Source organism: Micropterus salmoides, unplaced genomic scaffold (assembly GCF_014851395.1).
Source record: "Micropterus salmoides isolate LMB-PRFRI ecotype aquatic unplaced genomic scaffold, ASM1485139v1 Ms_hic_scaffold_14, whole genome shotgun sequence".
Lineage (NCBI taxonomy): Eukaryota > Metazoa > Chordata > Actinopteri > Centrarchiformes > Centrarchidae > Micropterus > Micropterus salmoides.
In genome coordinates, this window is record NW_024040485.1 from 558,219 (window position 1) to 584,059 (window position 25,841).

Sequence of the window (25,841 nt, forward strand, 5' to 3'; positions counted from 1 at the left end):
ACAAGTCCACATTTAAGAGTAGGCTTAAGACTTTCCTCTTTGATAAAGCTTATAGTTAGGGCTGGCTCAGGTGAGTCCTGAACCATCCCTTAGTTATGCTGCTATAACTGGGTGGTGATGGCGCAGTAGTTAAGACACATGCCTTTGGTGTGAGAGACCCAGGTTCAATCCCCCACTATGACCCATCCACCATTGTGTCCCTGAGCAAGACACTTAACTCCTGTGTGACCTCTGACATGTATAGCAGTTGTAAGTCGCTTTGGATAAAACTGTCACGTAAATGTAATGCTATAGGCCTAGACTGCCGGGGATCTCTCCTCTACTTTCTCTCTCCTTCACCCCCAACCGGTGGAGGCAGATGGCCGCCCACCCTGAGCCATGGTTCTGCTCGAGGTTTCTGCCTCTTAAAACCTAGTGCTGCTCTGTAAATATCATCACAGAGTACCTGTAACAGGTCTAGACCTGCTCTTTTATGAAAAGCGCTGTGAGATATATAAATAAAATTGAATTGAACAAGTCCTTACCTGCACATACAGGTTGCTGACTTGGCTCTCACACAGCAGGTGTGTGCAGCGGCTGGTCAGGGTGGGGTCAACAGCACCTCCACACGCCTGGATGACCTGACGGAGGAGTTTAGTAAACATAAACTAATGCACATCAATGTTTATCATTTTGCTTCATCTATGATGCTAAGCACTCAGACACCTGTTCGATATCCAACAGGTGATGACTCACTTGTTTCATCATTAATACAACCACTCACAGCATCAACGGCTGGTCATTTATTCCAAACAGATTAAAGTTGCAAGAAGCAATGAACAGGCCCTCGCAACTCCGGCATGATAGAACATGCTGCATCCATGGCACCGCAGCCGGAGTTCGGTCGACAGGGGGCGACGGGGTATATTTCTTTTTCTAGTAGGTTATCTCTTATTTCACCATTTTAATTGTACTTCATTCTCCACCTTATTTTATGATTTAGTGTTTTCTCACTACTTGAATTTGCTCACCTTGCTTTTCCCCACACTCACACACCCTTACATCTCTTTTACTGCAAGCACAGCGGCGTGCATCGTAATCGATTTTTGTTGTCAGATACGACTACAGAAGAAGAGTTTGTTTGGCGGAGGCGGCCTTTATCGGCCTCTGCTGGCGACCCGTAGACCAACAAAATGAGCCCACTCACAGCCCTGTAGGATGTTCTGTTCTCAAGCTGTGGCCTGTAAAGCATGGGAGTGCTTTTGTTCACAGGAATATTGTTATCGTTTTTATCAATATTTCAATGTTTTGGAAGCTTTATGTTATTTGGAAGGTGGTTGTATGGAGAGAAATAATGTTTTGAAGATAACTCCCAATAAAATTGAACATATAAACAGTAAATATGGCCAAAACATGGACATTCGCCTGCTATATTTTTGAAAGATTGTGGAATAACTGTTGTATATTAGTTTCTTTTCATGAAATTTATAGTTACAGTTGGATTCCAGGTGTATTAGAAGATATTCTGGTGCATTATAATCTACCTTATGATGGTTTTGATGGTTTATTGCATCAAAATATAGCTTTTTTCCCCAGGCAAGGATGAAAATATCATTTTTTCTGCATGTCATCTCCATGTAGTCTATAATGGTAAAATAAATATGTTAATGTACAATGGATTTATATTCCTTAGCTTCTGACCTTTCAAAGGAGACCAGAATTATGCATCTAGGCCTGATGGTAGAGGAGATATTACTGATTTATTTGGGGTATGTTATTTTAGGTGTTTTTCCTGGAAATAGGTGTTCATGTGGTTAATGCATGTTACTAACTCGACTTCTTCGCTCTTCCGTAGTCTTGTGTTGAATCGTCCCTCTCCTCACTTCTTCTGTCGCTTTGTGTCATCCCCATGTTCCTGCTTGGCACCCTCGGCTACAACCATTATTATTTGTTCTAGTATTATTAGCATTAATATTGCTATTATTATTAGTACTAGTATTCATTTTCATTGGTGTGTGTACCACTACCACCTTTACTGCGTGGATATTAGTAGAAACTTGGGCCATTATTTTCACCATATCTCTGAACAGATAGTTGGAAAAGCTAGAGCAGATAATAAATAACCAACACCCAAAGATCAGTCTACCGAGGAGGAACTAAAACCTTCAGATTTGGGGAAAGTTATTTGGCTGGTTCTGATGCTCTCCAAAGTGATTTTATATTTATGGTACAGCAGGTTTTGGGCATCACCCTCTATGGCAGGGGTTGGCAAATAAGTCTGGCATCGGGCCAAATTTTTTTTTCAAGCCATTATATGGCGGCCCAGAACAAAGTATACTCATGTGCATGTTTAGCTCAGAAGGTGGGGGGGGGGGGTTTACTCACGGTAGCTCCGCTTTAATCTTGAGAGCTGCAGTCTCTATTCATTCAACCTGCACTGTAAATTTCCAGCTAAACTGAGGCTTTTTGAAGACCCTGTTCTCTCTCTCACCTGTCATTCATTGGTCTTGTGTGAGTTTTGCGTGCACACCGTGCTGCCGACAACTACATGCACGTTGCGGTCCCTTGCGGGTCTATTTCAAGTAGCCGGCTATTTAAAAACGATAAAATATTCTTTGTGTGGTTCATCAACGGTGATAAATTATTCGAAAATCCCACGAGTTAGCATTTCCGTCTCTTAAGCAAGTGTTCCTCACACACACACGCTATGCTTACACATGCGCACAGACGAACCAGGGTTAGGGTTACAATTTTGGATTTATTTACACACTTTAAAAACATTTAGTGAAAGTTTTGTTCTTTTTACATGCTGATTTACAGCATTAAACTTTGAAATGTATATTGTAATAGGCTGTATATTAACTTATTGGGAGAAAACTGGTCTATGTAAAATCAGACGTTGAGCACCCCCATATCGCCAAAATGGCATGATCCTTGTTTCGCTGCGAAGCTTCGACTGTGAGATTGACAGTCGAATCAGGCTCCGCCCATCGAAGCATCGAATTTTCGACTATTGGGGGTCAGCCCTAATGGGTATAATGAGTTATACCGATATAATTTCAAAAGCGACATGAAATTAGACAATACCGTTTATACCGATATAGTTTGATGTTGAGGTAATTCGTCTTTCTGTAAAGTCCTGCCAGCGTTTGCTCCTCTCTGTCCCTCACCGCGCAGCCCCGCCCCTCCCTCTGTGTCTGCACGCAGCCGTCTACTCACAAACTCTCAACAAGATGGGAGACACAGTGCTGGTCGACACTGTTAAAGTACACGGTTCATTCAGTGTTTCCCACACATTCACTTTACTCTGCCCTGGTTAGGCGACACATTGTAGCATTTATCAAAGAAACACGGTGATTACGTTACAAGTACCAACACTGTGGATATTTTACAAGAGCAGACCAGGTAAAGCAACAGTGAACACACCAGTCAGATGTTATACGTTAGCTACCACGTCAATACGCCTCCTCAACATGCAGCTCAGCTGCTGCGAACGGAAGTTTTTTTCAGTGACTTTATCCAGCCTAGCCTACTACTGATGGAGAAAGTCACCGAGGCGGACATACAGGGAGAGAGAGACGGTACAGCCCCTTTTCCACTGCGCGGTACCAGCTGGACTGGTCTTGTCTTTTTTTGGTTGTCCATTGTGTAAAAGTTGTACTTGTACCTGCTACCGCGTACTTTTTTTTGTATCACCTTCGTCTTATATGTCTTTACATTCAGAGTAATATTGAAATGTTTAAACTTAATTCAAGAGACAGCTGTTTGTGCATCGCTGGTGCGTGTGTCTTATTGAACATTACATCGCAGCAGTTGCGTGTGGCGTCGCTTTGATGACCAGCTACATTGAGGGGTGCTATCTCTGGGTACTATCTGCAATGGAAAACGGAGCACGGCCAAACCGAGTCGAGCCGAGGCAAGTCGAGCTGGTACTGTAATGGAAAAACGGCAGAAGAAGCGGAGAACACTGACGTGTTTGCAGCGGAGACGTTAGGCCTGTGAGTGGAAAGTGAACTGAAGGAGGTGAATTCAATAAGTGAGTGATTCTTAAGCCCTAATTACCATTATAACCCTAACCCTTACCCTAAACGCCCCCCTCCCCAGCCAGCTTAGCAGAAAATACCGCTGTATATTTTATACCGGAATTCTGCCTATCAGTACCGGGATATGACTTTTTGGCCATATGGCCCAGCCCTAGTGTACACATACCTGGCAAATAAAACTGATTCTGATGATTGTGTCAAATTTTAGTAGTGGAGGTCATTATTCAGCAGCAGCACACCGCTGCTCCTGAATGTATATAGGGGAAACACTGCATTTCCTGTTGATAGTAGGTGGACATGATACATGTGCCCCCCAAATTTGGTACATCTAGGTGAAACAGAAAGGTGGGGCTTTTGTTTCCACACCTATGCATGAGATTGCATAGGTGTGAGATTTATTGTGCACATTTGGTTTGATCCATCAAAGTCATTGATATTGATTACATTTATAATATTTTCTTATTGAGTTGTTAAAATTTTATTCATTAACCACATGATTACACACTCTTTCTGATGATAAAATCTGTTTAAATTGTAAAACACAGAATTCAGAAAAATTTAAACAGAAAACACGGAATTTGGGAAAAAATACCCTCTTCCATGTGGCCAGGAGTTGTTTGTCAGCCATCTGTTCTGGGTAGTCAGCAATAGCAAACACACAGCCCAGCAGGAAGCCATCCAGTGGAACTGAGAATTAGAACAGAAAGAAGTTACTCGAGTTAATGAGCACGTTCAACAAAACCATGTTGAGATCTTTTAATGGACCCGCACCTGGAACTGAGCACTCCAGAACACTCTGACACTTTGGTCCAGACTTACAGTATGTTTGTCTCTGAACCAACGTGTTAGACCAATGAAACATTGAGGTCTGAAGTGACCATAATAACCCTCCATTCTGACTCTGGATGCACTCACTGTCTTGTCCCGGCTCGTGTCCAAACAGCTGGGAAACGTGAGGAGGCTGCTGGAGCTGCGGCTGCAGCGTCGTCTGCTGCTGCTGCTGCTGCAGGGCCTGCTGGTTCTGATGCTGCAGAGCTTGCTGCTGCTGGTTCTGCAGGTGCTGCTGCTGCATCTGCTGCATGTGTTGCTGTTGCTGTAGGAAATGCTGCTGTTGCTGCTGCTGCTGCTGCTGCTGCAGATGCTGTTGGTGTAGCTGCTGTTGATTTTGCTGTTGCTGCTGTTGCTGTAACAGCTGCATGCGTTGCTGTTGGAACTGCTGGAGCTGTTGCTGCAGCACCTGTTGCTGCTGCAGCTGCTGTAAACCAGGCCGGAGGAGCTGCTGGGGACGCAGCTGCTGCTGGGAGAAGGCATGCTGCTGCTGCTGCTGCTGCTGCTGCTGCTGCTGCTGCTGCTGTGAAAACATCTGCTGTTGGTGAATTTGCTGCTGTTGCTGTAGAAACTGTTGCTGCTGTTGGGGCAACTGTGGGAACCCTTGTTGTTGTGTAACCGGCGACTGTTGCTGCTGGTGATGTAGCTGCATCATCTGATGCTGCTGCTGCTGGAGATGCATCATGGGATGCTGCGGTTGCTGTGGTAACTGTTGGTGTTGTTGCTGGGCAGCCTGGTGTGACTGTTGCTGTTGCAGTAACTGTTGCTGCTGCTCTGCGGTGAGGGGCTGGGTGGTTAGTTTGGACTGACTGAACAGAAGAGGGTTGGTGCTGTTAGGGGTCTGAGCATGGCTCTGATTGGTCTGCTGTTCCAATGGCTTTGTTTGATTGGCTGTCAGATTCTGGATAATCTGCAACAGGCAGACAAAGACAAAGAATTTAAAACATAGAGAAAGCTCTGATCTACATGTTATCAGAATTTTAATCTGGATGTCATCACCAGTCTATATTCAGCAATACCAGAATTATTAGGTTAGTTACAGTTAGCTGTGCGATATGACCAAATATTCATATCCCGATAACGATACGTATCCCAATATAGACCATTTATTGTAAATTCAGGAGTTACTGTTGTAATTTCCAACAGAAAGTCCTGATATTTCTCTGCATCACAAAGGTGGAGTAACTTACGTGATTCTGGAGAAATCCAAGACCATGACAAATACCCTGATATAGAGTGAACAACGAAACAGCAAGTAATGTAACTAATGATAGCTAGGTTGTGGGTGAGCAGCAAACTGCGGCAAACTTATTTGATGCTGCAAAGCTAACATGAGAGGACGAGACGGTCACAGAGCAGCACAGCAGCTCCAGACAGTGACACAGCAGGTTTTAGTGAACTAGACAGTAAGCTGAATGACCATGAGCGGGTCATTAAACGTTACCTGACACACATGTCATGTAAGCAACGTTCTCTCCCTCTGTATGCAACCTCATCCTATTATTGCATGTTACTAACACAACTTCTCCCCTTTCCGGTAGTCTTGTGCTTTCTCGTCCCTCTCCTCTCTCCTCCTATCACTTCCAGCAGGTGTTTCTGGCTCTGGAGCTGTGGAGTCTGGATCTGTGGTTGCGGGTCACCTGCTGCCCCTGTGTTCCTGCTCGACAACCTCTGCTGCAACGACTATTGTTACTAGTCCTATTGTTATTATTGTTATTATAATCATTAACATTACGACTGTTATCATTAACACTACTATAAATATCTGTACCATTTTTCATTTAGTCTATAGCAACATCACCTTTACTGTCTGTACCTCTGTGTGTGTATTGTGTAGGCTGCCTCCTCTCTCCCTGTCTCTCTCTCTCCTTCACACCCGACCGGTCGAGGCAGATGGCCGCCCACCCTGAGCCATGGTTCTACTCGAGGTTTCTGCCTCTTAAAGGAAGTTTTTCCTTGCCTCTGTTTCCTAGTGCTGCTCTTGGTGGGAACTGTTGGGCTTCTTTAAATAACATCACAGAGTACGGTCTAGACCTGCTCTTTTATGAAAAGCTTAACAGACTTCTTTCTTTTGTATGTGCTCCTCGTTTTTGTTTGCATGGTCTGAGTCCTCCTGTTCAGTATTACCCAGTTTTGAGTGAACGTCTCTTTCCTCCACGTTTGTTTATTCTGAATGCAAATTTCTTTTCCACAACACCAGCATGTGTGGAAGATTTGGACCACGGTGAAGTAAGTTTCAAGTTGGATATTGCATAGGCTGTTGAATATCCAATGTAAAACTAACTTCACAACGATGCAAAGCACCCTCCCCTTGCGAAAATATTACAGTAAAGTGTGGAATTTGCAACACAATGAAATAAACAATAGAGCATAAATGTAAATGAAAGATGTCTTTCTATCATCAAACGATAGATACGTCATATCGCACAGCCCTAATGTCAGTCACGGTACGATAGGCTTCTTCAGGTAGAATTTGCAACAGTGACTGTGGAAAGGGAAAACTGAGTGGACGCACAGCTGTAAGAAATGTGAGGAGAACGGTTGAGCTTTCTTACATGTGCTACGTTGGCAGGTCGACTGGCCGGCTGCATGTCGGAGTTGTTGGTGATGTTGCGGAGAGTTCTAGCAGCCGGGCTCCACCCGGGGATACCCTCTGGAACTGATACACCTAAAAAACAGAATGAGTTTTAACCTTCATCAACAGGATACTGAGTTAGAAACTAATAACACCGCTGTCAGCGCCATCATCCAACATGTTACCAAGCGGTCGTTCCATCAGTGAGCTAGAGCTCGAAGTTGTGAAGTGTCTCACAAAGTGATTTTACAGTTATGGATGAAAGAGAAAATATTCTGGTTTTCCCTCTGATGTCCTCTGGCTGCTCTGCCTCAACTCTGTGATTTATGAAGTTTCCTGATGGGCAGACAGCATTACTTTTTACTAACTCTACAGTAACCGCTAGCTACAGCTAAAGCAAGGATTATATTTTCCGCGTCCGCGAGTACACAAGGGTCCACATGACAAAATAATCGTCATCAGAGGGGGTACGCATAGGGTCTGTGTGGACGTCCACATGCCTGGCACCAACCGATCTACTGCGTTTGTATGGAACGAGTCTGCCAAGCTGACTCCAGAAAGTAGTATAAACAGAAGCAGTCTGTGTTCGTGGGGTCCGCAGCTGCCTGTGTTTGTATCCGCTCCAGAATATATTTGAGGCTAACTGTAGCTACCGTCATCAGCGGACTCTGCCTGAACTGAGAGCTCCTAGCGGTACAAAGCTCCTGTCCTAACATTAGAGGTGTAAACAACAACACTCCAAGCACCAAGCTTCCAGTCCGGGTAGTCAGCTACAGGACGGCTAGCTGCATGGCAAACTGAGCTAACTAGCTAGTAGCAGCTACCATTAGCAGTAGTAAGTGGCTAAAGTAACTACTAACAACAAGTAAAGCTATCTGTCCATCTTGAAACCTAGAAGACATCTGTCAACTGTCTGAAGACATCAGATGAAAAAACTGAAAACATTTTCTGTAGTGCCAGCTACGTCCTGGCCCTCAGGATGCTTCCAGGAAGTTGGTCAATCAGAAAAAAGTGGGAGGGGGGGCCTTAAAGAGACAGGAGCTTTATGAGAGCTTTACTGGTCTTAAACTTACGGTAGGCCACTGGACAATGTCATTATTTATTAGGAAGGTTAATATTAAATTCAGTTTAGAGTACGAGCTTTAGGGACATAACTAGGGATAGAAAGTCAGAGAAACAACACTTAAGATCTGAGCAGTGCATTTGCGCACACCTGACAAGCTTAAGCTAAATACTGACCTAAGCACAGTACATTTTAAAACATAAATTAAAAGTGAAAATTTACATTACCGTTTTTGCTAAATACTGTGATCAGCAGGAGTGTTAGCCAAGATAGCTCATAAGGATTGAAGGATTGTTTAACAACTTTAAACATACCAAATCCAACTGATAGCAATGATCAATGAACACGTTATCAGAATCTTTCCTCCCTGAAGCACCTACACACTGTATGGTTTTGGACTGGTCCAAATGCGGGTCAATCGTGAGAAAAAAAATGGTGAAATATTTGGTCAACAACTCAAATGGTCATCACAGATGTCACTGTGGTGCCAGCTCATGTAGAGTTTTGGACACCAAACACTATCTGCTTCAAAATGTAGGACCACATTGTCACAGTGAGACTGCTGCTACGACCCACTTCTACACACCAAGTAAACAGCGTCCAATGTAGAATTACATATTACTTGACACTGTTACCACCATATTTTTTCATCACATTTATGTCATTTCTATTATTTATTACTTGTTTTAACTTTATCTTAATTTTGTCTTGCTTTTGTTTGGATGTTAGGTTTCTGTTATATTGCCTTCTGAGAATACTACTTTTACTTAGTCTGCTTTGTCAGGTGCTGCAATACAAATAAAGCTATTATTACTAATTATTATTTATTTAAATGTATTATTTATTACTATTATTATTACTTTAACACTGAAGTGGTTCAGATGGATAACACTTCCATCGTAGCGCTACATACACACATAGCAGACCCCACAATCTGACCTCAAAGCTGAGATCATAGTCTGACTGAGGCCATGTGGAAGAGTTTTGTAACTTTCCTGATATACTGACCTTGCTGTGCAGTGTGACTGATGGCGGCAGCAGCAGAGCGAGCCTCTTGAGGCATGCCTCCTCCACTGCCCGGTACAGGGGGCACAGTCGCGCACAGGTTGATCAGCGCACTGCTTGTAGACACTGGGTCTTTGCTGCTGGGTGGCCCACCCCGCCGCCTGGTAGGGCCGGTTGAAATAGTTGGGGTCGGTGTGGCGACTTCAGCTGGTGTCCAGTTTAGGTTGGTCCCCTCCTTCTCTGAGGAGAAGTCATCGTCAGAGTCGTCAAACATGCGCTCGCTGCGGCGCTCAGGTTTGCGGGGGGAGGTCGGGGAGACGGAGTTCAGTTTTTTGGGTCCTGGTCGTCTGCGGGGGCTGGACTCCTCACCAGACGAGCCCCCGCTGGACATCCGGGATCGCTGGGGGCTGTAGCTTCCATCAGAATGGGAGTGCTGGTCATATGACTCTGCTTCGCTCTCCTCCTCTTCCTCGAGCTCCGTGTACGTGAGTCTGGGGTGATAGAGCGCCTCATCCTTCCTGCTTTTGTCTGTAAAAGGTGGAAAGAGGGAACGAGTAACAATTTTTGTATTAATTCTTTTAGATAGAGCACGAACCGTGTGAGGTCCCTATTGAAATTATTATTATTTTTTTTTAATGGGGTCCAAACCAGAGTGGGCTGGGAACCCGCCAAATACAAGGCATCGCGGTTCCCAGTACCAGCGGGGCTGGGAACCCTATTGTTTACATTAGGATTTTTAACAGTTTGACTTTTAGTGTTAGTTTTTTTTTCTCTTACAGGGGTGCCAGTCAGGTCTCTCTCCTGGCATTTAAGATTTTTAGGCTTACTACACAAATGTCACAAAGGACGCACACATAAAATGTACACCCTCGCACTGAAATATACAACAGTGTGATAAGAAAACCCAGCACTCAAAGGTTCAGCTTGAAAGAAGTATTTTTGTATTTTATCAATCCACAAAAGAAAAGCAAATCTCAAAATAACACACAGCAATCAAGTCAAAATGCACATCAGCCGCAGTTCAGTCCAGTTTAACTAAAGTAGCAACATAAATTCAATCCATCACAAATCAGCCTAGGAAAAACTAAGAAAATTGGCCTAGTAAGCAGATTTGTTGGACTTACAACCGGGAAAACTGGACAGCGGTGATTATTATACCCAGCGGTGGTATAGGGGTGGAGTAGTTTGTGGCCGGTACGTTGACTCGAACGGGATTAACTACCTCAGTTTTTTTCGTTTCACCTAACAAAGAGTTGCTCCGCCGCTTCCAACTCTGCTTCTCTCGATCGTCTCTTCCCCTTCACTTTTTACCCCACCTGCTATTTACCAGGGAGAGACTGAGCGAGTGAGTACGATTAGGAGTGGGTGTTTACAGGGCGGTGCAACCTGGCAGTTGCAGGTTGACACAGTACGTTTTGGCCTAAAACTGATACTGCGGCCTAAACGTTAAGTGCTACGGATGCGAAACTCACAGGGTAGGTTCAGACCCATGAGACAACGGCAGGGGAAAAATTCGCTCACTTCTACCTCTATGGAGCGCTATTAGCAAGGTCAACGCTTTTGGACTTGGAACTCCTGCATACAAAGGCACATATCAAAAACCTTACATCTTAACTTTATATAACGTTGGGGGATGGATATGGATGGTATAGGCCACGCCCATCTCAGCCTAGACTTTGTTCGCTACATCATAGGGCTGCAGCTAACAATGATTTTAGTATTCGAAACTTCGACAGATTATTTCAACGATTCTGATGGCCATGCCGTTCACACAACTTGAAGTCGTTGTGGCATTCACACTACGTCACTGATCGGTGACAGGGACACACACACTACAGGAGCTGACAGCGGCTGTGTCACCCGACGCTGGTCTCCAAACCATGTTCACACGTGAAATGTTAAACGGGAAATGAGCAACCCTGCACACGAAACAGCTGTTGTTTGTTATTATAAAGATGGCCATTATAAAGACAAAGAATCTGAGTGAAAGGATGGATTAGCACATGCAGGTAACAGGGATTGTCTGAGCTACAGAGAGAGCTGGAGTTAAAAGCTGCGGCTCCCCGACACCCAGTTAACTCTTGACTGTGAGGTTACAACTCACGGCCCAAAAAGGAGAACAACAAACACGTGTGCACATTTTCAGCTTACTTTGGCTTCAACTCAACAATCAATCATGATTTCAGTTAAATGCTAAAGTTGCTGTTACTGTTACCTTGTCTGTGGTCCTCTGGCAGAACACCGGCTGCCTTCTGATCAGGCACCACCGTGCTCTTGCCAAGGCGACATAAGTTTTGTTTTACGGTGCGATGTCTACACGATCAACGATATACACCAAACTCGGCGACCTTATCTTATCAATCGGCCTAGGTGGCGCTATTAATGGTATATCAAATAACACACACTGCCATAGACATACATTTTTAGATCTCCATAACCGCAAGTCCCTTTAATTTCAAACTCTGGTCCTCTATACGCCACGGGCCCCCGATACCACACCGGGGTACACAGGTAGACTCACACGGCTCCGGAAACGACTACAGACTGTGCAGAACTGAGCTGCTCGGCTTTTAACCCGAACCAGGAGGTCTGATCACATCACACGTGTTTTACATTGGCTCCCTTAAAATATTTTCTCATAGGATCTGCACAAATCACGTAGCTGACCCATTTTGGTTTCAAAACGGCAAAGTTCACCGAAAGGAAAGAGTTTTCATGCCTGGTTTTTTTATGTGCTGGTTTGGAATCTGAATACATGACCTTGGGCCGTGGGACATTATAACAGGCATTTTTCAATATTTATGACATCTTGCAGACCAAAGAATCCATCTATTAAGACAATAATCAACAATAAACATCACAGCACATCATAATCAAATCTGAATGGAAACTCGGTCTGCAAAAAAATAACCAAACTATGCACACCAAAAAGTAAAATGAAAGCATAAACATCAGTGACAGCACAAAAGTTACCTTTAACAGAATCTGTTATCCAGTCCGGTGTGACAATCCTGATGCCAGGGTGTTTCAGGGCACACTCAAACTTGGCCTGGAGGGGAAAAATAAAACCAAAAATACATAATACAGTTAGAAGTGCCCATAAAGATGGACGTAATAATGGTTCATTTCCACTTGCTTAAGTGCGTCAACAAAATGTGTTTGTACATCACATTTGTTGTGTAAACATAGCTAACATGAGATCAGCACTGATGGTAAAGTCAGATCATTCTTACACACAGGGTATGCACTTACCCCCTTCGGCTCCTTCACAACTAAGTGGGTGACCTTCTTGTTGAGGTTAAGTTGACATTCTCCTCCATAAAAGGTTATGTAAGCCCAGAAAGTGTTGAGATCATCTGGAAGCTGTGCACCAAGAAACACAGCAAGACAGAAACAACAATGAGTAGGTATGCACCAAAATGAAAATTCTTGGCCGAAGCTGAAATTGAATATAGTCAAAAAACTTTCCAGAATACCGAACAAGGTTTTTTATAGTTTCTTACATTTATTTTCCCTTTTTTTTTTTTTTTTTTTACCATTGCATAAATGAAATAGTCAAAATGTGCTTTTTCCTCAGTGTTTCCCAGACTATGGTGGGGGGGTCCGAGGCCCGAGAGGGTCCGGTGAAGTAAATTACATGTGTCCATTTACTTTTATTGTACACATGTAATATGTTTTATACTTTCTGTGAATATGATCCAATTAATCTTATTTCCATACTGTTTACATCCTGTCTTATTTTGAAAACCGGATGTTGTCACGTGTATCCACAAGTCCGACCCAATATGATAAATAATGTTGTATGTGGTTCTCGTATCGCGCAACATGAAGACTTAATAGCTTCTCTTCAGGTAGGACTCTCATCCTGCAACACTTGTCTTTGTAAAGAGACAAACAGACAGGACAAAGTCGCTAACCTGCCTGTCAGCTCGCACTGGGCCGTTTCAGTGATTTACCCTAAAGGCTTGAAAACATGTGCACTCCAAATTTAGGTGCAGCTAGCTTAATCACATTCTCAGAAACGAGTGACAGAAACACTCAAAGCGGGTCAGACCGTTTGTTGCCTTTTCTAAGAAGTCAGCCACAGATGGAGTGGATGTGCTAACAAACGGAAATTCTTGCGTCTTTCTTAGACACTTTAAAATGCTTCAACACTGCCGAAATGTCAACGTAATTGATTGGCAAAATGTCTTTTGACTTATTAGGCCGAACACAGAAAGCGCTTTTTTAGCCATTTTTCGGACAATTCATTTCAGTTGCTGAACATTTGGCACATCCCTACTAATAAGCTTAAGATGCCAGACTTCCAAAATAAAAGTAGATGGCCTCCATCTCCTGAAACTCCTGCAAAATTAGTCAATATTAAAATAGATTTCTTGAACACACACACATACACACACACCTTGGGAAGACAAGCTGTCACTCCAAAGAATATCTGTCCTGATTCTGGGGAGAATCCAGTAACTCTGTGGTGTGTTCAGTTATGGAAAAATACAACAAAATGTGATGCCACTCTCACTGAAACATTTTAATGAATTCCAATGAATGTCCTATAATCCTCTAATGAATCCCCTAGAACAGTGGTTCTTAACCTGGGGGTCGCAACCTGGTCCCAGGGGGGTTGCGAGAATGCTGCTATAGACACAAAAATAGAAACAAATAACTTAAAAATAACTAGACAGACTACAGTTGTGGATGTAATCACTTTGGTTGGACACTGTAAATATTTTGCACTATTTAATCCAGTAGGTGGCGGTAATGCCAACCGCTATGAAACGTTAAAAAAGAAGAATCAGGCTACGATCAGACAGAAAGCGCTTTGCAGGTTCGAAAACTTCAGAAAGGGGTCGGACTGCCAGGAAGGTTAAGAAAACCCTTTCTAAATTTCTGGAATTCTAATCATTAATATTGTGCTGTTATTATTACAGATGTTTCAATGACAACAATGTGAGGTATTCTGGACTTGATGAGGGAGGATACGGTAACAGGTCTCCACATCGGACTGAGAGGATCACCCAGGACGGCTGGAAAACATGAAGAGAACAATAAGTTAATGCTTGATATTACCTTCTTTCTCTCAGTTACTCCAGTTCAAAATGACTTTCACTCGCTGTCGCCATTTGACTAAATATTAACACTAAAATAAATAAATAACCGTAATTTCCGGACTATAAGCCGCAACTTTTTTCCCACGCTTTGAACCTTGCGGCTTAAACAATGACGCGGCTAATATGTGGATTTTTCCCGCTCTGATTTTTCCCGCTTTCAAAAAACACATTCTGTGCCGTGCTCAGTTTTTTGGCGGCATGAAGCTTTCATTAGACCAATGAAATTGCCGTACGGGTTAAGGTCAAACAACTTTTTTGTGTACTGTTTAGATTAAATCGAGTGCGCTCAAAGTTCCCATAATTCTGATCACGGTAGTCATCTTGTCACCCTCATCATGGCAAAGACACGGAGAAATACATATGATGCAGCTTTCAGGTTGAAGGCGATTGATCTGGCTGTTGGAAAAGGAAATAGAGCTGCTGCACGGGAGCTTGGTCTTAATGAGTCGATGATGAAGACGTTGGAAACAGCAGCGTGAGGACTTGACTAAGTGCAAAAAGACAACTAAAGCTTTCAGAGGGAAGAAAAGCAGATGGCCCAAACTAGAAAATGACCTCGAAGACTGGGTCAACACACAGAGAGCAGACGGCCGAGGTGTTTCAACTGTGCAGATCCGACTGAAAGCCAAAACAATCGCCACCGCAATGAAGTGTGAGGACTTTAGAGGTGGACCATCGTGGTGTCTCAGATTTATGAGATGTAAAGGCCTGTCCATCAGGGTACGGACAAGTCTGTGTCAGCAGCTCCCTCCCGACTACGAGGAAAAAGTTTCAAACTTCCACAAATTCACTGATGCAAAGATAGCGGAACATTCCAATGGCCCGCACGACATCATAAATATGGATGAGGTTCCTCTGATGTTTGACCTGCCTCTCACTCGGACTGTCAACAGGAAAGGCGAATCATCCGTCACGCTGAAAACAACTGGGCATGAAAAAACGCACTTCACCTGTGTTCTGAGCTGCACGGCATCGGGAGAAAAGCTTCCACCGAAGGTGATTTTTAAACGCACAACGACGCCAAAAGAAAAATTCCCGAGAGGAATTGTTGTGAAAGTCAACAAGAAAGGTTGGATGACGGAAAGCCTAATGCATGAATGGCATACGGAGTGTTACGACAAGCGACCGGGAGGATTCTTTCACAGGAACAAGGCATTGCTCGTTTTGGACAGCATGAGGGCCCACATAACAGATTCGGTGAAAGAAGCCATCAAGAGGACAAACTCAATTCCAGCTGTGATTCCTGGGGGCACAACAAAGTACTTGCAGCCACTCAACATCAGTGTCAATCGTGCATTTAAGGTGGCGCTCCGTGGTCAGTGGGAGGCTTGGATGACAAGCGGGGAGAAATCCTTCACTGAAACGGGCCGCACGCGAAGAGCAACTTATGGTCAAGTCTGCGAGTGGGTCCTGACAGCGTGGAGCATTGTCAAAAAATCCACTATCATCAACGGGTTTCGAAAGGCTGGATTGCTGCGTGTTGAAGAGGGCTCAGCGGGGGATTTGCCTCCGGATGAAAGTGACGAGAGCGACAATGAAAATGATCCAATATCGGATGAAGCAATTCTGAGGCTATTCAACTCCGACACCGAAGGAGATGACTTCAGTGGTTTCAGTGCACAGGAGGAAGAAGATAGTGACCAATGACTTTCTTGGTAGGCTACTGTTTACTGCTTGATTTTTTGTTACAAGACGTGTTTCGTTAAGCCTATTTATCTTTGTGACAAGCCATGTTTCGTTAAAGCCTGTGTAAAGTTCATTTGTTTCAATGTACCGGTAGGCACCTGCGGCTTATAGACATGTGCGGCTTATTTATGGTCAAAATAATATTTTTTTTTAATATTCAGTGGGTGCGGCTTATATTCAGGTGCGCTCAATAGTCCGGAAATTACGGAAAATGACACCTCCAACAGAACCAATTGTCTTGTAATACATCAAATTCATTGATATTGATAACATTTTAAATATTTATATTTAAAATATTAATAATAATATTTTCTTATTGAATTGTGCCAGATCCACATGATTGCACACTCTTCCTGATGATATGTTTGAACACAGAATTTGATAAAATATGTAACTGGATTTTATAGGGACCAATTTGCTCCCATAATAAAAAGGAAGAAATGGTCAAAAAAAACCTGGGTTGTGTGCGTGAACACACACTGGCCCAGCCCTTACCTTGACAACAGGTAGGTCAAACACCTCCCTCGACTCGCCCACCTCAGGATTGTCTCCGTCCTCTGCAATGATGTGAGTGGCCAGAGCATTGTAGGACACCTCCTTCCCTTTTCCTGCTTTCAGCAGCTGCACCACCTGGAATATCAGCACAGGTTGAACTCTCCTTCAATCCAGACTGACACTGGATTTGTTCTGCTGTTCAGCCAGCAGTGGCAGCAGTAACACAGCTGAATCAACGCCTGTGTAAAAAGGGGGAACCGGGACACCCAGCGCCAACGCTGTCGTTACACGTCACACCTCTTTGCATACGGAACGCCAGCATGCTGTCTAGCGTCACACTGGGGCAGCATTATGATGCTGTAATGCAGGATCTCTGTTTAACAAGGGCTTTTGCTTCGTTCAGTTCATAGCAATATTTCAAAAAAAGAGAGGTTTTTTAGAGTTACAGCAGGCTTTAAAATGAGATCAACAACAGACAGCAGGGTTTCCCCCAGAAAATGTGTTGGATGAGACGATAGTTGCCACAGGATGTTTGGACAAAACAACAGAGCTGTGACCCAGTGCGCCTGCACAGCTAATCCAATATATGCGATTTCAGAAGGCCTTCCATTTCCACACACAACATACTGCTGTGGTGAACTTATGAAACAGAAAAAAAAAAAAAAACACACACAAAAAAAATCAGTATTCAGTAGTCCTGTTTAAAGCCTGACATTTATCAGATACATACGTCACTTCTTCATCCTGCATCTAACAGCTGCTTTGTTACAACTTTCACATGTTCTGACGTTTCAGTTCAGCTTCCACAGAGGGAATGTATGTGCCTTAGCAAAGAGACATGGAAGGACTGACACATGCAGTTACAGCATTAGGACTGACGTACAGAAAGGTGGCACAAATCACTAACATTCGGAACATATTTTCCACAGATTCCAGAATAAGGTTTTGATAGGACTGAGATCAAGAAGTTTATATTTTTGGTGGAAAGCCTCCATGAACAGCTTATGTATTGTATGTTCTCCTGTTCTTATTTCACTTGTTGTGTGTTGCATTTCATTTACGGTTAAAATCACATTATTGAATGCGATACAAGAGTTCATACTGCTGTACATATACACGCTCAAAAAGAGGGAATCGACCACAGACTGTGACTGCTTCTCAAGTCTCTTATTTGTTGTTTTCTTCGCTCCTCGCTTGAACCGGAAGTTGTTCCGCTCCGCCATCTTGCAGGCTGTCCCAGAGCTCTTATTTGCGCTCAGAGGAATGAGGATCGAGGAGCGATCTGTGAGGAGCTATGAGCGAGGATAAACCAGTGCATCCTTTGCGGAAGTCTTTTAATGCCTGACATGCCCCCTTACTGGGTAGTCGTTGCATTGATTGGACGCTGCAGCTGATCAGGACAGATTAAACTTAAGTGTAGCGCTGCAAAGTCTTAGCCTTTATTTGAGTTGTTTTATGATTCACTGTCTTGTTAAAATCTGTGTTCATTGTATTTATTAGAAAGGTCTTTCTTTTATTTCTCCCGTCAACATTTATTATGGAGATAATTAAAGTCAGAGTGAGTCGGAGAGTCTTTCTGCAAGAAACATGTTTTACATCATTTATCGTCATATGCTCATTCCTGTGTTTAGTCCAAAGAGACAACAATAAAACATGGTAAACACGTAGCGTAAGGAGGCGGACAAGTCACTCAACTGCACAAAGTACCTAATGAAGCAAGCAAAGCATCTGGTGAAAGAAAAATCAGCTTCTGAATCGTTGGATTGATATGATGGAACACAGTGATCGATCGGTGATGAGTGATGTGACTTGCAAATAAAATGTATGCAGTAGTGTTACAGGATATCAGAAGAGGAAATAAACAGAAAGCCATAAACTGAGCGTCAACTTTGATACAAGTTACATAATTTCAATTTCCCTGACACATTTAGCCTAATAAATCCCAAGACACCATGATCATATTCTGGGTTATTCAATTCATTATCAGAATCAATAACTCTAAATGCAGATAATATCAGCATTGTGCCAGTACAAATGATCCTGTACCTCTGAGCAGGACATCCAGTAACCCATAATTATTCATGTGCAGGTGTTTGTTAAACAGGTAGCAGCTACAGAGAGAATCATGCTGCTCTGCACTGATAACTGAGAGACTTTATTAGTATCAACACAGTGTACCTGTGCAGACACAAACTCATCAAAAGCCTCTACAGCTGTTAGAGCCAACTCACAGCTGATCCAGCTGTGATCAGCTGCCACCCTCATCAGAAACAGACGTCACTTCATGAAACCCTTCGGAGGAAAGGAGGTCTCATGTCTCTACAAACACATTTCCACGTTCCTTCTCTGCTGGCTTGGTTTCCTTGCGTTTCTCCATGCATCCCCGGTGGGCGGGACTAAGACGCAAGGAAAAGACGCAAGTGAGGGAAACGTGGATGCAATTCAGAGACTTGAGAAGCACCCTGCATCTGCGACTAGGAATCACTATTTGGCAGGAAGTACAGCTCTGTGCCACAGGTCTCCAGTACCAACGACTGAAATAGCCATGACACATGCGCAGTAAGGGGCGCACAATTGAGCAAGATGTTGATGCTAAATAACACTGTGCAATGTTATGTACCTTGTTATATGTCACTACACATCACAGCAGCGCAGTAACAGTAGTACCGCTGTCATTAAGCGGCCAATAAAGCAAGTTAACAGACGCCAGCTTTCTAACTAGCTTGGCAAGCCCCGTGACAGATAAACCGCAGGCTATAAGCTAGCAGCTATGCAACTACGAAACTCATAGCTAACGTTAATGCTAAGGGTGCATGAAAAGTGCATTGCTAACGTTAAACGGTCCCAATCACGTCGAGTATTATAAACACAATCTCATACATAACTTTACAATGTATAACGTTAATTTAGGGCTCACCACAACACTCTGTTAGCCAAAGACTAAGCTCGCTGTGTTGAATGTAGCATGTCAGGCAGTTAGCTAACTGATTAGCTTATCCTGCAGCACCTCATTGAAACTGAATGGTGCTAGCAAGTTAGCATGCTACCAACTTAGCTACAAGAAGCCAGAGCCTCACCTTTTGATCAATGTCCCCCACCACGTAGAATTTGACGTCTTTGAAAAGTTCATCGGAAACCTTATTTTCCTCTTCAGACATGATTGTCCATTAATGTCATAGGACTGTTTTTGTTTAAAAACAATCAGAAGCTAAATGACTAAAGTATCTCTGTTAACAACAGCAGCTGCTTCGGAGCGTACAGTAAACCGGGGACACTCTAGCGCCAAATCGCTGAGCGCGCCTTGGACTACAGCATTCTGTAATACAGAGGGGGGTCTGTAATATATTACAAGATGTGTATTAATTTATTATGTATTTTATAACTCTCTAATGCATTGGATCGTCTAATGTGGCTCTCAGTAAAGATGATTTGATCAAGGTAATAATGTAAAAGATTAGCAGGTACGGGAATTTAGAAATACTTTTTTCATATGGACATCTAATCCCCCTGTAATATGAACGTTGATGTTTTTATCTGAATGGGTAACCTAGATTACCTCAAAACCAAAAAGTGACGTTCAAAAACAGGTCAAGTCCATGGTTGTATGACAGTGTTTAGGAGAATTCAGGCTTAGAAGGTGCTCATCTACTAGTGTGCCAAAGTGGGATGCAATTCTAACAGAGGTCTTAGTTTATTAATGTACTACAGAACAGATTTCATTTAAAATATGGTATGGTCCTATGGTAAATAAGTGATTAGACCAAAGTAATAAGAAAAATAACTTTGGATTGCTAGAGAAATTTGCTGAAATGTTGAGAGAATATTATGCAAATAGTATAGGTTCACAAAGCAGCAACTAATGTCAGAATGGGGTTACATTTTTATTATTATCATATGATATCATCACTACATTCATAGAAGAATCAGGTGGGACCTGAGCACAGTCACTTAAACATTACAAACAGTCCACAGTATGGACAGATGAGGCTACAGCAGCTCTACATGACAGTTCTGAGTGCACACACACCTTCCAGAAGAACCACGTCAACCTTGAGGAATATACATCATCAGTGACATCATGCATCAGCAAATGTGTTGATAATAAGGTGATCACTAAAACAATAAAATCATTCCTCAACCGGAAAGCCTGGATGTATAGAGAGGTGAGGGCTCTATCCAGAGACTAAAAGCTGCTTTTCGTTCTGGTGATAAAGAAGCTTACAGCACCGCCACAGCGAGACTGAAAGCTGGCATCAAGGAGGCGAAGCAGAGACATCAGCAGAGACTGGAGAGAGACCTCAACACCAACACCACCAAAGATACAGGTGCTGGTCATATAATTAGAATATCATCAAAAAGTTGATTTATTTCAGTAATTCCATTCAAAAAGTGAAACTTGTATAATGTATACATTCATTCCACACAGACTGATATATTTCAAGTGTTCATTCCTTTTAATTTTGATGATTATAACTGACAACTAATGAAAACCGCCAAATCAGTATCTCAGAAAATTAGAATATTGTGAAAAAACACCTGGTGCCACACTCTAATCAGCTAATTAACTCAAAACACCTGCAAAGGCCTTTAAATGGTCTCTCAGTCTAGTTCTGTAGGCTACACAATCATGGGGAAGACTGCTGACTTGACAGCTGTCCAAAAGACGACCATTGACACCTTGCACAAGGAGGGCAAGACACAAAAGGTCATTGCTAAAGAGGCTGGCTGATCACAGAGCTCTGTGTCCAAGCACATTAATAGAGAGGCGAAGGGAAGGAAAAGATGTGGTAGAAAAAAGTGTACAAGCAATAGGGATAACCGCACCCTGGAGAGGATTGTGAAACAAAACCCATTCAAAAATGTGGGGGAGATTCACAAAGAGTGGACTGCAGCTGGAGTCAGTGCTTCAAGAACCACCACGCACAGACGTATGCAAGACATGGGTTTCAGCTGTTGCATTCCTTGTGTCAAGTCACTCTTGAACAAGACACAGCGTCAGAAGCATCTCGCCTGGGCTAAAGACAAAAAGGACTGGACTGCTGCTCAGTGGTCCAAAGTTATGTTCTCTGATGAAAGTAAATTTTGCATTTCCTTTGGAAATCAAGGTCCCAGAGTCTGGAGGAAGACAGGAGAGGCACAGAATCCACGTTGCTTGAAGTCCAGTGTAAAGTTTCCACAGTCAGTGATGGTTTGGGGTGCCATGTCATCTGCTGGTGTTGGTCCACTGTGTTTTCTGAGGTCCAAGGTCAACGCAGCCACCTACCAGGAAGTTTTAGAGCTCTTCATGCTTCCTGCTGCTGACCAACTTCATGGAGATGCAGATTTCATTTTCCAGCAGGACTTGGCACCTGCACACAGTACCAAAATTCACAGTACCTGGTTTAAGGACCATGGTATCCCTGTTCTTAATTGGGCAGCAAACTCGCCTGACCTAAACCCTATAGAAAATCTATGGGGTATTGTGAAGAGGAAGATGCGATACGCGAGACCCAACAATGCAGAAGAGCTGAAGGCCACTATCAGAGCAACCTGGGCTCTCATAACACCTGAGCAGTGCCGCAGACTGATGGACTCCATGCGACGCCGCATTGCTGCAGTAATTCAGGCAAAAGGAGCCCCAACTAAGTATTGAGTGCTGTACATGCTCATACTTTTCATGTTCATACTTTTCAGTTGGCCAACATTTCTAAAAATCCTTTTTTTGTATTCGTCTTAAGTAATATTCAAATTTTTGGAGATACTGAATTTCGGATTTTCATTAGTTGTCAGTTTGAATCATCACAATTAAATGAAATAAACATTTGAAATATATCAGTCTGTGTGAAATGAATGAATATAATATCCAAGTTTCATTTTTTGAATGGAATTACTGAAATAAATCAACTTTTTGATGATATTGTAATTAAATGACCAGCACCTGTATGTGGCAGGCCATCAAGAACATCACAGGCTACAAAAGCAGGAGCTCCCCCATCATGTGTGAGGCCACATTACCAGATGAGTTAAGGGAGAATGACTGCACCACCTTTTCCAGGTCTTGTGGACAAGGAAAATTTATAAATGTTCAGTACAATAATTCAAATCTGAATCTAAAATTCTGCTGTACGGCTTCTGACACACTGAATAATGAAATAATCCACAAATGTTCAGTACAAGCAAATCAAGATCATAAATAATGATAATCAACTTAATTGGCTTAATACAATTTTATACACAGTGCAATGCATGCAGAATATGTTTTCTGCATTCAACCCATCTCAATTAGTAGCAGTGGGCAGCCATTGTGCAGCGCCCGGGGAACAGTTAGGGTCCGTTACTTTGTTTAGGGACACTGGAGTCTGTGCTGGACTCGAACCTCATTTTCTTCTACAATTTGTTCCCGCGGAAGTTAATTACTTCATTCATTAGTAGGTTTCAAGCCAACTGTCAAGCACATACACACAGGTAGGTCTGTGTGCATGCGCGCGCACACACACACACTGCATGGTGAATTATAGACGCTAAAAGACCTTGACGAACTGAGATGAGTAATTGGTGGAGCTGTCTGACAGCTACATTAATGATGTAGATGGTCGCCTCTTGACCTTGTTGGTATGAGATGTAGACATTACTTTAGACACACCACCTGCCATTATGCACTACATTGGTCTTGCACCCCTCCCCAATCAAACTAAGACACAGCCATGGGAGCAATGATTGGATGAGCCATTTGACAGCTACATTAAAGCTGAGGACAATCAACTGATGACCATACACGTATTACATTTAGACAGCTCTCTTTCGGCACAGATCTGACATTATGTAGCACGTTGATTAAGGAGCGTTTACCCATGTGGTGTTTTCTTTCACAGGTGCGGGAGTTGTACCTTCTTAAGTGGATTTGATGAAATTTCCAATCAAATGACTTTATTTCTGTTCGTGTGAGCTAGCTGCTGGGATTTTTAGAACAAAAAAAATCAGTGTAGACATTATTAAATCAGTAATCACACAAAGTATTTTCATACAAATAAGTTGGAATATGGCTGGGTTCTCAGATGCTACTTTTCTTACTATTGTACTGTCCCATTGTACAAATCCAATTACCAAGATGGCGCTGTGTATAGCTGCCTTGGTTTTAGGTGCACTTTGTTTTGTTTGTGTGTGTGTGTTAACTCAGTTTTCGGCTGTGGTTCCTGGAGCTCCTTCACCAGAGAAGAGCTCATGAACATCAAGGGAACAATTCTAGCGGATTTATTTCCCACTTTTCTCACGTCATCAGTGGAATTATTAGACATTTTGGTGAAGAGCACTCTCACAGTTGTTCGTGCGGTGAAGCGCCGCAGGAGAGGAAAACGAGCCAGGTGGCTTGTGCGTCTTCGCCAGGGGGGACTCCGCACACCGCTACCGGCAATATTTCTCTCCAACGTGTGCTCACGGTGCAACAAACTAGACGAACTTCAGCTTCTGGTGGGGAAAAACAGAGAGCGACACAGAAATCTCCAGCAAAACAAAAGGTGAAGGTGTCGGTTATTATATTAACAACAGCTGGTGTACCGACGTTTTTACTCCCCCCATGAGTTTGCTTCAGTTACTCTGGTTGGTATTTATACTCCACCGCAGGCCAACCCGGACTCCCTTGTTATTGTTCTCGGTGACATTAACTAAAGAAATCTCAGCCAAGAACTCCCCAAATACAGACAGTTTATTAAGTGTCCAACCAGAGAAGGGAACACTTTGGATCACTGCTACACCACAGTTAGCAGTGCCTATCAAACCGTCACACGCGCTCCACTGGGACGCTCTGATGATCTACCTGATTCCTGCATACAGGCAGAAATTAAAACTCTGTAAACCTGTAGTGAGGACATCAAAGAAGTGGGCTAGTGAAGCTGTAGAGGATCTTCAGGCGTGTTTGGACTGCACTGCCTGGGATGTTTTCAGGACTGCTACCAACAATCTGGATGAGTTTACAGAGGCTGTCACGTCCTACATCAGCTTTTGTGGGGACAGCTGTACACCAACACGCACCAGGGTGAGTTACAACAATGACAAACCCTGGTTCACAGCTAAACTCAGACAGCTAAGGTTGGAAAAGGAAGAGTGTGTTGGCGCCCATGACCCTCCATTCCCTCCGCCAGGTGCTAAACTCTCTTGTTCGGTGGAACACAGAGGTTGCTGCCTACCAGGCCCCCCCACGGCCAGCATCCCCGCCCTTTTGAGGCGGGCTCCCCCCCAACCGTGATGGCGGCAAGGGCAGCAGAGTGGCTTCCCTTCATGGCCACCAAGGCGTCTCATCAGCAGGTCCGACCGCTTTCAGAGCACCTGCTCGATGCACAGATGGATGGACAGCCTGATCTGCTGGGGTCACAGGCTGCAGCCCCCCCCCTTCCTTCGCTGGCTCACCTCCGTTGACCTGAATGACGCGTATGCGGTTACTCCCTGGCCCCGCGCACTTTCTCCATGTGTGTCGAGGCGGCTCTGGAGCCACTGCGGCGGTTGGGCATCTGTTTTATCCGGGACAATATGCTGCTGCTGGTGGCACGGTCCCAGGACGAGGCGGTGGTGCAGATGGCCAAGCTTGTCGCACACCTGTCTCACCTGGGTTTTTCACGGTGAACTGGAAGAAGAGCACTCCTCTCCCCTCCCAGAGGCTAACCTACCTGGGTGTGGTACAGGACTTCCCTCTCTGGAGAGTGCGGCTCTCTCAGGGAAGGGTGGAGGCTCTGGTGGAGCTGCTCTGCTGTGTTGTCCCACAGGCAGTGGTGACAGCTCTGTCAATGATGAGGCTTCTGGGCCTCATGTCGGCTGCTCACGTGGTGGTCCCCCTGGGCCTCCTGTACATGAGGACGTTGCAGCAGTGGTTCATCCCCCTGCGTATTGACCCGGTGAGACAGAGACGGCACCTGATCGCTGTTCCTCTGTCTGTGGGTTCGGATCTGGCCTACTCCCTGATGGGGTGGGGCGGGACCTGGGACGAGTGGCACCTCCATCCCGATCTGGTGGCCCAGTTGGGCATGGCAGAGGTGGATCTGTTTGCCAACCGGGAAAACGCTCAGTGCCGGGACAAACGTGGAAACTTA

The 25,841-nt window shown here is 43.9% G+C and overlaps 1 protein-coding gene across 1 annotated transcript in view; it reads right to left on the reverse strand.

Annotated features, from left to right (window-relative positions):
• paxip1 (PAX interacting (with transcription-activation domain) protein 1) overlaps nt 1-20,061 on the reverse strand; it is a 40,781-nt gene extending 20,720 nt beyond the window's left edge. Inside the window, exons 1-11 of the mRNA XM_038717162.1 lie at nt 19,860-20,061; nt 16,783-16,917; nt 14,474-14,517; nt 13,896-13,959; nt 12,746-12,856; nt 12,467-12,542; nt 9,497-10,021; nt 7,406-7,518; nt 4,938-5,760; nt 4,615-4,709; nt 525-620 (exon numbers count right to left, since the gene is read on the reverse strand). Coding sequence (XP_038573090.1) covers nt 525-620; nt 4,615-4,709; nt 4,938-5,760; nt 7,406-7,518; nt 9,497-10,021; nt 12,467-12,542; nt 12,746-12,856; nt 13,896-13,959; nt 14,474-14,517; nt 16,783-16,917; nt 19,860-19,940 — 2,163 coding nt within the window. The 5' untranslated portion in view covers nt 19,941-20,061. The remainder of the gene's footprint in view (nt 1-524; nt 621-4,614; nt 4,710-4,937; nt 5,761-7,405; nt 7,519-9,496; nt 10,022-12,466; nt 12,543-12,745; nt 12,857-13,895; nt 13,960-14,473; nt 14,518-16,782; nt 16,918-19,859) is intronic.
• Between the last annotated feature and the right edge of the window lie 5,780 nt (nt 20,062-25,841).